Source organism: Falco peregrinus, chromosome 6, assembly GCF_023634155.1.
Source record: "Falco peregrinus isolate bFalPer1 chromosome 6, bFalPer1.pri, whole genome shotgun sequence".
NCBI lineage: Eukaryota > Metazoa > Chordata > Aves > Falconiformes > Falconidae > Falco > Falco peregrinus.
In genome coordinates, this window is record NC_073726.1 from 91,150,360 (window position 1) to 91,164,086 (window position 13,727).

Genomic DNA, 13,727 nt, shown 5'->3' on the forward strand with positions numbered 1-13,727 from the left:
CTTTCTCCTTTTGAGCTGTAGGTAGGATTTGACGTGCTCTGTCTTCTGCTTAGTTGCTGGCACTTCCCATCCCTCTACCCTTACAAACCGCCTTGTAGTCTGCCTGTTCCAGGACTCGGTCAGGAGGCAGTGAGGCTTTGGATGCTGGGGACTAACACATTTCAGCCTCCTCTCCAGACCGTGGGACTCTAGTAGTACTCTGCTGGCAAGATCTCCCTTTGCTTTTACAGCTTAGTGTTGGAAAATAGTAAGTGCACAGCCTTGAGTGGCAGAGTGCTCAAGCCTAGGAAGTCTTTGCCTTCTGAGTGGAAACTTTCCCGTGTGGGGTCTTTTGCTTTCCTGGGGAAGAGAAGACTAGGGCAGGATCTTGTCTATGTGTGTAAATACTCAATGAGAGAGAATGAAGATGTGTGAGCCAGGTTCTTCTCAGTGGTGCCCAGTGACAGAACAAGAGGTGATGGACACGAATTAAAACACCAGAAACTCCATCTGAACACAAGAAAAAAATATTATATTTTTTTTAATACTTTGAGGGTAGCCAAAGACTGAATGGGTTGCCCCAAGAGGTTGTGAAGTCTTCTTTGGAGATCTGCAAAGCCTAACAGGACAACCCTTTCATAGTTGATCCTGCTTGAGCAGGGGGTCTTGGACCAGACAACCTCCAGAGGTCCCTTCTAACCTCAATCATTCTGTGATTCCCTCTCTGCTTCTGTGCTGCACTGTGGATGCTTATTTTCTGAGCCCCTTTAGTTTTCGTTGCCCCAGAGCATGGTAGATGTGCTGCAAAATGGCAAAGCACAAAGTGGTGTACAATGTAGTGCAGCGTCAGGGGTTTGTGCCTGCCAGCCTTGGGTTTGGCCCTGCTGCTGTGCTTCTTTATATGGACTTGGAGCAGCTTTCTCAGCCTACTGGAAGCACCTGATTTCAGTGTTTCTGTTGTGCTCCCTTCACAGATACCTCCTTCATGTACATGATCGCAGGACTGTGCATGCTGAAGCTCTACCAGACCCGCCACCCAGACATCAATGCCAGCGCCTACTCTGCCTATGCCTCGTTTGCTGTGGTGATCTGTCTAGCCGTCCTTGGAGTGGTATGGCCCCTCTTACCTACCTGCTTCTCTGGGAGGAGATGGTGTGGCTGGGAGCACACCTTAAGTGGGCAAATGACTGGGGAGAGCAACAGGGTAGGATAAGAGTGTGTTAAGCAGCTGCTAGCATGTGTATTCCCAGTACTCCTGGGCTTTCCCTCCTCCTTTCCCCTGAGCTGGCGGGGGGGGGGGGGGGCGGGGAGGAGAGCAGAGCAATTTTCTCTAGGTCAGCTCCTTTTTGGGCTTTGCCCACCATATGCCGTCCTCCTCAAGAGCAGAAACTCGTCTAAGCATGCAGTGGGTCTCCTGTGGGGTGGCTCACCTTGGAGGAGGGGGTGGGGGTGAGGCTGGCTGAGCTGCCAAGATGAGTGTTCTCTACTTAATTGCTTGTGCCTCTTTCTTCCCTTTGGAGAACTCTCTGTTGCTGGGCACAGGTCTTGCAGTTGGCCTTCCTACCTTTGGAGAGGCGCAGGGCTAGCATAATGGTTGGGGGGCTCCCAGGCAAGTTTCTCGAGTCCCTGCCTATAGAAATGGGCAGTGAGGCAGGAGCCACCAGTCGCTCCTGTGCACTAACAGTAACTGACCAGTCAGACTGGTACCAGGGCTTTGCCTGGTTGCTCATAGCATTGCAAGTACTGAGCTGGGCTTGTCTGAATCCCCAGCCTGTGCTTTAGCTTGGATGTCTCTGTTTCTCTTCTTTTGGAGGACTCAATTTTGTTCAGCAGCAACCAGGCAAAGTCCATTGCTTGCTTGCTCTGAACAGGCGGCTAGATCCCAGCGGGCTGTTGGCCCCTCGCTATCACACATAATGCAGGGAATCAACTGACTCTGCAAAGGTCTCTGGGTAGGATACTGTGTGTGGGATAAGGCATGCAGGAGCAGCTGGTGAACTTGGGACGTCTCAAGAATCTCTTGATAGCTCTGGCAGATTTGCACACCCAGGTTCAAAACAAGGGGGTTTTCTTATGGGATGCTGTGTCTTTTCTTGTGAGATGCTTTGGAGCTCTTCAGTGGAGCTTATAAGCTGCATGTCTCCCTTGCTCCATCCACATAGAGGTGGCTTTTCTGCTTTTAGTTTGGTGGGGTTTTGAGGTTTTTTTCCCCACACAAAAGGAAAATTTCAGGTGTGCCCCAGTGGAGGGTAGTGTTTGGTCACAGCCTGACAGCAGATAAGAGTTTCCAGACTCCTTAATGTATAACTGAAAAAATTAAAGTTTTAATATAGCATTAACTTGCGTGTGTAGGTCACTTCCAGTCCTTAAATAAAGCAGAAGTGTACAATAGGAGCAATTACCTGCAGAGCAGTTTTGTCCTTTTTGGTCTACTGCAGCATAGTTGTTGGTGTACCAGTTGGCTCCCTGGCTGCCTTTGTGAAAATGCAGCTCCTGGCTAGAGAGCTGCTGCCCAGCTCAGCCGAGAGCACTTGCCTGGCCTGGGGGTCCCTGCAGTTTTGCTCCCCGGGCCAGATGCCATCCTTCCATACTGCTGTTATTGTCTGATGGGACATTCAGAAGGAATCATCTCCTCTCCAGAATGCTGAGCTCCTCTTGCTTCTCTGGACTTAGTTTTGGATTTATACGTGTTTTCATGTTGGAAGATTTAGGGGTTTCTCTTCCATGTTCAGTGAGGTTCCCGAATGCCCCACGGTGATATAGGAGAGGAAAGGATTAGCTTGCTGATAACAGGGCTCAGTTTGCTTTTGATGTCTTTACTTTCAGGTGTTTGGGAAAAATGACATGTGGTTTTGGGTCATTTTCTCAATTATCCACGTTTTTGCCTCACTGGCTCTCAGCACCCAGATCTACTACATGGGCCGCTTCAAGATTGGTAAGTGCTGTGACTGAACCGTCACGCTCTAGGGTGTGTGGGTGTCTCCTCTCCTCGCCTGTGTGAGTCACCTGTGGCCTGTGCTTGTGTTCTGGGTTACCCTGTCCTCTCATCGACCTGATGCTCTTCCTGGCCTCTGAAGTCCTTGCGCTGCTGCTTCCCAGACCCATGGGAGTCAGCAGAAACCTGTAGTTTCTGCTGTGTAGTGGCAGAAGAGCTGGGCTCGGAGGGAGCCTGCCCTTCAGCTACAGCTCTCCCTAGGGCTGTGCTCAGCGTGGTGAGCTACATAAAACCCTGTCATGGGGTGAGGGGGGAGAGGGTCTGGTGGGGAACCTGGCTCTTGTGCTCTGCTTACAAACATGTTTCTCCTTCCTCTTCCGCTCCTGTCTGCCTCAGATGGTCCTGACTCAGGTAACTGTCAGCAGCTCTCTTTTATTTCTCTGTTGAACTGATTGAGCAGCGTTGTAGCGGTTGGGGACGCATGGATGTGTGTGGGGAGCCAAGCTCGCGTGCCACCTGGGGTCGGCTCTTGAGAAGTGAAGTGCATTTGCCAGCAGCGCTGCCAGCCCCGTACCCTGGCAGGAAGGGGCTGATATAGCACAGGAGAGCTCTGATCTTGGCGCAGGAGCCTTTTCAAGCTCCACACCTGTGACTGAAGAGGGGCATGTGTGTGCATGCATGTCTGTCCATGGCCGCTGACACTGATGGCTCCCCAGTGAAGCATCTGCAATGATTTTGAGAGCAGGAGTGACTTGCGTGCTCTGCCTCTCTAGGACACTCTAAGGGCTGTGGGATCAGTTTCTGCTGTTTCTCTGCTCTGGCAGCTTGTTCTGTGGAAGGTGCTCTTCCCCCTTCCTGCACACACATCTCTCTTTCAGAGAGTTTGCAGTTGCAAAGCCAGCCTGTTTATGTGTACAGACACTGTTTGTTTGAATTCTGGGCAGTGCTAGTGTTGAGGGGATTTTTTTTTAAATTATTTTTTTCCCCTTGTCATTTTGCCTAAATGCCATCCACATCCCGTGGTGGCTGCCTTTATGCTCAGCCCTTATGCTCCCAAAGGGCGAGAAATTAATCTGTTGACACCTTGACCACCCGCAGGCTGGATTCTCTGTTGTCAGCCGGTGGGTGCCAGCGTCTTTCCCCGTAGGCATTTTGGAGCTCACTCTACTGGCTGTTCTGGCTTTTTGTCCTCTTCTTTGACAGACTTGGGGATATTTCGACGGGCAGTGATGGTGCTGTACACGGACTGTATCCAGCAGTGCAGTCGACCGATGTACATGGTAGGTGATTTCTCATCTCAGCACCTCTCTCAGCAATTGCTCACTTTCTAGGCAATGCGCAGAGGAAAGAGGTGTGGCAGAAGTGATGCTCCCTGCTTCCCTTCTTCACCCTCCCCCAAAATGTTTGGGTGTGTGTAGATCTCTGCTGGAGTGGTGTACCCCCCACCTCCAGGCCTCCCCAGATCTCAGGCTTGGTGAATAAAACGTCAGAGCAAAGGTGATACAAGCATGAGGGGATTTCCTTTTGCTCCTGCTCCCTGGGGGCACCTGTTTGAAGGAATGGGTATGGACGGGGCTCTGTGCAGCGCAGCCTCCCTTGGGCAGCCAGCGACTGTTTTGGTTCTGTGGCTTAAGCAACAGCTATTGCTATTTCTGCAGCACCTCAGGGCAGATAGCAATAAAAGTAAGAAATAGTAGCTGTTACCTTGTGTCTCACAGATTACTTTCTTCTTGGCACAACGTGCTAATTAGGGCTTGAAGCCTAAGTTTTTATCCATAGGCATCCTTTTTATTTTTTCTATTATCTTTTTTTTATTCTCCCATCTCTGAATAAGTGTCAGATGGAGTTTTGCAAGCAAGCTTGGTGCATTTGGGCATAAAGTAAGCCTGGCCAGCCTGAAATAGCTACATCGTGGAAGCAGCTGTAAGCATAAATGCACGTGCCCCACAGATGCAGCCCTTCTGCCTGCTGTAGTTACAGCGCTTCCCTGCTAATGGTGAGATGGGTGAAAAAAGGCTGTGCGGACATGCGTGGGATGCTATCCAAAGCTTTCCCGGCTGCCTCTTTTAAGCATGTCCTTGCTCTGTGCAACAATTTTTCTGTAAAATGGTGGGAGGGAAGGAGTCTAACAAAAAAACCAGTGGAAACAGTCAAAGGATTTGCAGAGCCTTGTGAGACTAAGCTTTAAGTTCTGGACTTGTTCTTCTTTAGATGTTTAGTCTCCTTGCAACACTTCCAAATCTGTGAGGGCTGAAGCAGTTTCCATCTGGCAAAAGCTCCCACAGAGCAAACTTCAGAGCCAGGGGCATGTGTGTTTGTAGGAACCAGGCTCCAAATCATCACATAATGATGATATCCTGAATTTCTGAGGCAGAGGCCTCTTTTTGCATTTCCTTCTGCTTTCATATGATCATCAGTGTCTCCTCTTCAGGACAGGATGGTGCTGCTCATTGTTGGAAACCTGGTCAACTGGTCCTTGTAAGTGAGGTGTTGGTGTCTTGTGTAGTTGTGCATGTGGGCAGCAGGATTCAGTACTGACACGCAGGTGGCCTGAAGTGACGGGGGAATGCAGCAGTGTCTGCACTAATCCTGTGCTGGGGTCCTTTGGACACGTCTTGGCAAGGAGCTTGGTCTGATGAGCACTGATGTTAGGCACCTCCACAGGATGCACTGCAGCACTGCGGAGCTACGTGAGGCACCCCTAAGTGTTTCAGCCGGTGCTGGCTCATGGCTTGTGTCTGAGTGAGCTTGCGGAGGGCTGGGCTGGTGCCGTGTTCCGCTGTACATGCGCTTCCCACGTAGCTGGGAGGTCTCTGGCATGGCCAAGGTGCAGGAGCCTCAGCAGACTCGTTAGTCGCAGGTACAGAGCCAGCTCAGCAGTAACTGAATGGATGGGAGGAACCAACTATTGGATGAGACCTAAAATCATAGTCCCCGTCCCAAGTTCTTGCTTTTAGCTGAAGCTGCTTCTCATGGACTTGCCTTCTGCCAAACATACAGGTCTGGGGCCGACTCCTAGCAAGTGAGATGTGTTTGGCCAGGGGTTGAAGCAACCCAGGGCCCTTGCCTGTCCTCTGGGGTCTCCGGTTGCTCTCAGTGGCTCACCACGGTCCAGTTTGCTCAGCAGGGAGCAGAGGCGAACAGAGCTTCTCCTCCGGGGAATAGGGAGGCTGTGGCAGTGTTCTGTGGCCTGGGGGGCAGTGGGTGGCTGTCAGTTTGGGGATGTACCCTAGCAAAAGAGGCAGTCTAATGTCCATTCTTCCCTCTCTCTCAGTGCTATATTTGGGCTGGTGTATCGGCCCAGAGACTTCGCCTCCTACATACTGGGGATCTTTATCTGTAACTTGTTGCTGTATCTGGCTTTCTACATCATCATGAAGGTAAAGGGAGGCAGCTGCAGCTGTCCCTGGGGTGCCTGTCTCCGAAGGGGAAGGGATGGGCCTCTCTTTCTGGCTGCACTTTGGGTTCCTGTGGTGCTGTAGAGGGATGTGGAGGAGCCTTTGAGGGGCTCCAGGTGGGACAAGGTGTTGGTGTTGGGGAGGAATTCTGTGTAGCCATCTCGGGGGTGGCTGGGCTGTGCCTCTGTGGGGTGGGCAGCCTTTCGCAGAGGTGGATGGTCCAGGCTGTCCTGTCAGCCCTGCGCATGGCTTTGGCTGCTGGGCAGAACTCAGGGCACATCGTGAGGCTATGTCCCTGTCTGCAGCTCCGCAGCTCTGAGAAGCTCCTGCCCATCCCCATGTTCTGCATCATGGCCACAGCAGTGGTGTGGGCAGCTGCCCTCTACTTCTTCTTCCAGACCCTCAGCAGCTGGGAGGTAAAGTTCCCCTTTCACCATCCTCTGTCCATCTTTCTCTCTCCTCATCTTTCCTTCCTGTTGTTCACACAAAAAATGCTCTGGGGAAGAGTGTAGGGCTGCTCCTGGAGAACTGAAAGGGTTTAACTCCTCCAGCAGACTGAGAAGGAAGCATGGGAAGCTGGGCCCGGCCAAAAATGATGGTAGGCATGTAGCTGTGGAGAGACTATTTATGACCCAGGTGATCCAGAGATGATTGGCCCTCACCAGGGGACAGAGGAGGAGTTGGGAAAATGAAAGCAAAACTGGGCAAATCCTGACTAGTGCTGGATGGACGACTTCTCCCTGGAGCAGGTGGCCAATGGGGAATAACCTGCTTGGGGCTGTGGGGGCTCTCCATGGCCTGGGAGGCTCTTAAATCCTGACTTCTAGCAAGATGCTGTGTCCATCTCCGTGGAAGTGAGTGGCTTGCTACAGGGTGGCCTGCTGAAGGCTGTGCAGCTTGTACTATGCAGGACCTCAAATGTGGGAACCAGAGAGTTCCCCGCATGTGGGTTGTGGCCCCAGATCCACCTCCAGCTCTAAGTATGACCGTGCATTCCTGTCCTGCTCTCGCCACATCTGGCCAACACAGTGCTTTTTCCTGGCTCCTGCATGAAGGGTTAAGACTGGGTGATCTCCAGAGGGTCCAACATGGCCAGCAGTGGCCCTCTGAGTGGATACCAGGTCCTGACCCCCTGCCCGCTCCCCTAGGAGACTCCAGCAGAGTCCCGGGAGAAGAACCGGCCGTGCATCCTGCTGGGCTTCTTCGATGACCATGATGTCTGGCACTTCCTCTCCGCGGCTGCCTTATTCTTCTCCTTTCTGGTGAGTCCTGCTAAGCCTCCCACGCTGCTGTATGGCCTTACCTCTCCTCTTCCTCCTTGTCCCTCTATCTGCATGGACCTGTGGCTGCCCCACAGAAGTGCCCCAACTCCTCTGACTGCTTCTGGGCCTCCTTCACAGTGGGATGCTCCTTGTTGGTGGGATCAGAGATCAAGCTTTCTCCTTTGGCTTGTTGCTCCCTGTGCCTCCCAGCCTCAAATTCCCTCTGGGGCTGTGGGTCAAACAGCTGTTGTGGGGAAGCTGAGGGGCTGCTGGTGTGACCAACCCTCTTGTGGGTTTGTGAGGACCTCCCAGGAAGGGACCCTACTCCCTTTGACCCAGGCATTAGGGTCACTGGCATGCTTAGCTCGCTGCTGGACTTTACTTCTGCAGTTGACTCCTGTGCTCCTTTACTTGCTACCTCTTCTCAGGCCTGATGATCTGTATTGGTGACAAAGGTGGAGGTGTCCCCTGCAGTGGGGTCACAGCGTAGTGTTTTGGGGAAGTGGAGAGGGAGACGTTAACCCTAGCCATGTAAGATGCAAACTGTTTGCGAAGGAGCTGCCTGGCCACTTGTAATGTCTCAGCTGTGGTCAAGTGATTCTCGCACTGCTGCCTCCTGGATGGCTTTCCAGAGGCTAGCGATGAGGGACCGGTTTACAAGCAGCATCTCCATCGTGGCTGGGGCAGGTCTTTGCGGCACTGTAGGCAGAACGACCTGTCAGCTGTGCTGCCAGAGTGACTTGCTGGGAGCACTAACAGAAACAGTTAATCTGGCACATCTGCATGGGTTGCTGTCGTGACTCCTCTACATGCTGGAGACACGGCCCAGCTGAAGCACCCCTGTGATGAGATGCCGGCAGGAGGTGGCCATTCTCCCCCGCCGTGGGCTGGCCAGCGAGACCTGAAGCTACCTCACACTTTCCTCCTCAGGTCCTGCTGACCCTGGATGATGACCTGGATGTGGTGCGCAGGGACAAGATCCCGGTGTTCTGAGTCCCCAGGGGACCAGGGGCGTCCCAAACCGCTCAAAGGCATCGGGCCACTGGCGTCTGTGGGGAACGAGCCTACCTCAGTAGCCAACAACCCCCGTGGGAGCACGGGAGCTGGATCCCACAGCAAGCGTGAAGGCGTGCTGCGGTAACTGGGGCAGGCCCAGGAGGGAAGACAACATTTGCTCCTTTCCCCCCGCATCCTCTGGGGCAGGCACGGCCCAGTGCTGAGGCCAGTGCACAGCCCTCTCTGGCTTGTAGGTGCAGCGGGTCCTGGAGCCAGTGAAGAGGGAAAAGCAGGAGGTGTCGGAGACCTTTGCTTCCTTCCTCCCTGCTGATGTGCTCCGCTTCCTCTCCCATGAGCAGGCTTGAGAGGTGCGGCGCAGCATCAGCAGCCGGTGCTGTACCCCAGGCTGCTGCCCTTGGAGAGTCCCTGCAGCAGCACGGGGAGCGTCTGGTTCCTGTCCTGCAGCCGCCAAGGGAGCAAAGGACTCCAGGCTGAGGTGGCGGTGGGAGACTGTTCTTTTTTTGCTGGGGAGGCTCCTCCTGTAGCTGGTGGGAAGCCACGGCAACAAGAGACTGCAGTGTTGGAGGGAGATGGCGGAGAGCTGCTGTGCCAGAGGCAGAACCCGCAGCTTGCTCTTGCAGCCGCTCCCACTTACTCGTATCGAACAGCCTCACTTCTCCGGCAGCTCCGCCGCAGGCGCTCCGTGTGACGGTGCCCTTCGCAGCACCGGGAACGCCACCTCAAGCGACCCTCGGAGCGACGGTGCGGTGTAGCCGCAGCCCGGCACACGGGGCAGCTCCTTGGCAGCTCGGCTCCTGCTGCGCGGCCTTGCCGCGGGGGCGAGGCGGAATGGGGGGGCTGCCCGGCACCCTCAGACTTTCTCCTGCCCCGGGCTTGCTTTGGGCAAACACGGCAGGGCCGGCTCCCTCTGGGGCTGGGAGTGTGGAGGCAGATTTCGGGCAGTTGTGCTTGAGCTTTTTAGCTGAGGGTCTGGACCAAACTTTCCAACTTTCCTGCATCTGAAATAAGTTTTTAAATGGTTTCTGCATTCTTCCTGAATTCTTAGCTGTTTAAAAAAAAACAAGAATAAGGTGTGAATTATTTCAGGCCTTGCATCTAAGATGTGACCCGTTATTGCTAATTTTGAATTAAAAAGTATTCTTTGAGGCCTGCCGTCCTTATTCTTGTCATTGAACATTTTTCCTTTGGTGTATGTGCATGTACCCAGTGATGCAAAGGCTCTATTCCACCTCTGCTCACCAAAGCAGACAACTATAGTAATTTTTACTTTAAGAAGTCTGTATCTCCTAGAAAGGTTTTGCATTAGCTCATTTTTATTTTTTTTCCAAGTTGGAGTTTATCAAGACTGTCAATAAAATGAGTATTCCTGGTTCCCTGCTCTGCAGGTTGATCTGAATTCTTCTTGCCCCAGCTCTCAGTGATGGCAAAGAAAGCAGAGGGGTGCCCAGTGGTGTCACACAGCTGCTGTCATCCTTCGGAGCCTCAAAACCAGTTCCTGGAGCACAGGTGCGGGTGACCTGCTTGCTCTTTTAACCAAATTGCCTTTGTGAGGCTAAAGAGAATAAAGAACAGACGCTCTCCTTGGTCACTGTAGCCTCTTCAGCAGAGGGAAGGGAAACGGAGGAGAAATGCTGCGAGAGGCTGCCAGCCGTTACCTTCCCGAGCAGAGCCACGCTGCTCCGGAGAAGTGGCTGCGTGTGAGGCAGGGCACGCCAGAGGATGCCGCGGGTGGTGGCGGTCCCTGCGTGCTGCGCTGTGTTACGGGGCTTTGGGCCTGGCTTGCAGGTTTGCCGTGCAGATGGAGCTGTGAATGTTTCCTGCTAGAAACAAGGGAAGGTTTCTCGGGCAGGTTGTGAACCATGAGTTTCCTTTACAGTGTCAGCATGGGCTGCAGGGAAGGAGGTGACACTTGCTTTTGCCTGAGTAGCACCAGCAGAGGAGGATGAAGCTGAGGATAGTCCGTGTTTTCCATTCAGCCGCCCTGCAGCCTTGCCGTATGTTCTTGGTGTGTCTAAAATGGCAGAATCCATTATTAGCTACAGAAGCTTGCCTGCAGCTTTTTTTTTTTTTTTTTTTTTTTTTTTTTAAAGAATGCCAGGAAGTCTGAGGTGCAAAAAGACTCCCAAATCCTTACTGCCAAGTGCAGCGAGGCTGAGCTGCCCCCACCAGGGGCTCGTGGTGGGGCTGTGGTGCTCTGTCTTGCCCAGCATGGCTATAAATGTGCTGTGCAGGTGGAGCCACCTGGCTTTCTGTACCCAGAGGTGTCTGCATGTTTGACCTGACAGCTTTTTTGCAACATGTGCTTTGCGCTCCCTGTCCCTTTCCTGCAATTGCAAGGGCTGCTGTAGGAGCCTGAGTGCTGCACTTTGTTCTCTGATCAGTGAAACCAACATTTGTTGTAGTAATATCTGGGCTGTGCAGGATACGTTCTTTTCAGAGCTTTACTTGGAGGCCAGGTGGAAACACGCAGTGCCAGTGCCACCCATCCCCTCCCTGCTGTCTGCCCTCCTGCCCCTGGCCGCGGCAGCAGGAGCGGAGGTCGGAGGCACGGCCACACAGAGCCCTGCTGCACTGGCACCCAGAAGGTCCCCCAAGTGCTGCAGCAGTGGGTCTGCTGCGAGGTGACGTGCTGCGTAATGGTCACGGTGCTGCTGTGTGAGCTGGGGAGCAAGTGGGGCAGTGCTTTGGGGCCAGGACACAGCAGGAGAAGGAAAGGAGGAAGTTTCCTAACGGAGTCCTCACCATGGGCCTTGCATGGACAGTTACCTAGGAAGCGCCTGGAGTTCAGGTCGAGCCCTGTGTGTGGCTTCAGGGTGGCTTCCAGGGCTTTCTGCAGGGAGGTGCTTGCAGGACAGCAGTGCCGTGGCGTGCAGGATAAAGCCCTGGGTGCTGGGGGCGTGTGGGGTTTGAGCACAGGCGGCCCAGCACCAGCAGGCTGAGCAGCAGCTCCCATGAAGTGCCAAACCAGAGGAGGCCTCTCCCTGAGGCAGGGCTTGCCCTGCTCCTCTGCGACCTGGCGGCGGAAGGTGGATCCCGCTCGGGTGGGAGCTGTGCTGGGGTCGGTCAAGGGCCTGAAGTGGCGACACTGCCCTGCCCCTGCCCGCGGCTCACCAGGCAGAGCACCTGCCTCCCGCAGGAGCTCCCTTAGCCTGGCAGCTTCTAACCGCGCTGGTTCTCTGGTGCTGGTGCTGCGCGCGCACCACGGAGCCCACCGAATATTCTTATATGAAGTGGGCAAGTCTGGCCAGAGACTCCAGCGTGGTTTCTTACTAGAATTAGCAAGTACTGCCTCCCTGCGTCCCCTCGGGCCAGAGGATATAGGGAGAAGAGGGACACTCGTTCAAAAACCTGCAGATCCTGGCAGACGATCGGGACTGGTGTACAAGCAGGTATCTGGGGAGGAGTGAGACCTGGAGGATCCAGTGGTGGATCCTGCGGTTTGGCGAGTCTCACCTAAGTCCTCTCTGCTCATGGTGCTGCCTTTGCACCCCTGCCTGGTCAGGTGCAGGACAGGCTCCTGCCTTGCAGGGCAGCCCTCACCTTGTGTTGAGGTGTGGAGAAAGATGAGCAGCTTTTCCTCTTGCACAAGTTATGTTCTGCTCTTGGTGTATTTTGTGGTGTGTAGAAGTCAAAGGCACGGGACAAGGTGTTGGGCCAGTAGGAGTATTGCTTCTGTGCCAGGCTGAAGAAGGGCTTGTGTGCCCTAAAACTTGTCCAGTTTTGGACACGCATTTTCATAAAAGATATTCTTTCTCCCTGTGTCTTTCGTAGTCTGTAGTTTCAGACCTTGTTCCTGTACTTGTTTTTAGCTAGGAAGCTGGTTATCTTCTCTAAATAGGAATGCGAGGGAAAAACTAACGTTGAACAGCAGTTGGAAGGCTCGATGTGGGAGGCAGAAGAGCAACATATGGGCTCGCTGAGCTGAGCACAGTGTGCGGAGGGCGAGGTGGTAGCAGTGAGAGAGGGGGAGCTTGGAGAAGGGTGGCAAGCAGAAAAACATGAGAGAATTAAGAACAAGGAAAGGCACCTCCAGCCAAAGAGATGGGAGGCAGGGCTGGAATCATCTCCCTGCTGCTACTGTGCCTCCAGCTTCATGCGCCAATTTAAAAAATTTCCTCTCACCTTTGCCCTGCCTGCTGGTTCTGCCTGTGCTCCAGTTCTCCCATGTAGCGGCTGCCGGGCAGGGGGCTGCCGGGCAGGGGGCTGCAGGGATGCCTCCAGCAGCTGGGGTGTCCGGCTGGGCACATGGGCAGCTCCGTGTCTCCCAGCTGTCCCTGTCCGGCCTGGCTATGCAGCCCCTGCACCCGAAATGTGGCTTGTCCTCGGCTCGGGGGAGGAAGAACAGCTCCCAGGGGAGGGGGCACCCGCGTTTCCTGACTTGCAGGTGTCCCTGTGGTGGTGTTCCACCTGTCTCTGTTCACCGAGGGAGACGGTGTTAGACAGAGGAGTGCAGGGAGAAAAGCAGAGCTGCAGGAGGTGGGGTCCCTGCTTCCCCCATCACATACCCACCCCCCTCTGTGCCGCGTAAACTGCTGTAACAACTCTTGAAGGGGAAGCGAACAGTTAACTTGTCTGGTAAATCCCCCCTCAGTGAGTTTAAGGGTGGGATGCAGGGGCTGAGGAGCTGGAAGGAAGGAAGCAGGAGCTGGAAGGAAGCAGGAAGCTGGAGCTGGCCTGGCTGGAAGTGGTGGCTGCCCCAGTAGAAGCTGCACCTGCCCCGGAGCACCTGCCCGAAGCTTTCTGCAGCTGGCCATGAAGTGCTCGGGCCTGTTTGCCCAGTCGCGAGATCTCTTTGCTGTTTATCTAAGAGCTGCTAACCCTTCCTTGTGTAATTTTTCTGTTGTGTGTTCTGCAGCTCCTCTCCCAGGGCTCTGAATCGTTTTCCCAAGGAAAAGCCAGCGCAGCGCTGTAGATGGGTCAAGCGATGGGTCAGGGTGGTGCAGCCTGAGTGCTGCTGCTGCGCGGGTTCTGCTCTGCGTCCCCCCGCCGCAAAGTGACCTGCCTGTCCCCTCTGCCGCTCCTCCTCCCTCTTGGGCACCCGAGGGTCCCTCCCCTCCCCCACAGCTGCCTTGACCCAAGCCATGGAGCAGAGGGGGATGCAGCCACGCGCTCCCTGCTTCCTCTGAAAACGCAGGT

At 54.2% G+C, this 13,727-nt stretch overlaps 1 protein-coding gene across 2 annotated transcripts in view; it reads left to right on the forward strand.

Moving 5' to 3' along the window:
- Window positions 1-9,964, forward strand: part of SIDT1 (SID1 transmembrane family member 1) — a 46,269-nt gene extending 36,305 nt beyond the window's left edge. For both annotated transcript variants that reach the window (XM_055808631.1, XM_055808630.1), the window contains exons 18-25: window positions 954-1,090; window positions 2,806-2,914; window positions 4,118-4,194; window positions 5,346-5,392; window positions 6,189-6,294; window positions 6,618-6,728; window positions 7,461-7,574; window positions 8,505-9,964. In XM_055808631.1, coding sequence (XP_055664606.1) covers window positions 954-1,090; window positions 2,806-2,914; window positions 4,118-4,194; window positions 5,346-5,392; window positions 6,189-6,294; window positions 6,618-6,728; window positions 7,461-7,574; window positions 8,505-8,567 — 764 coding nt within the window. In that variant the 3' untranslated portion in view covers window positions 8,568-9,964. The remainder of the gene's footprint in view (window positions 1-953; window positions 1,091-2,805; window positions 2,915-4,117; window positions 4,195-5,345; window positions 5,393-6,188; window positions 6,295-6,617; window positions 6,729-7,460; window positions 7,575-8,504) is intronic.
- Window positions 9,965-13,727: the final 3,763 nt, after the last annotated feature.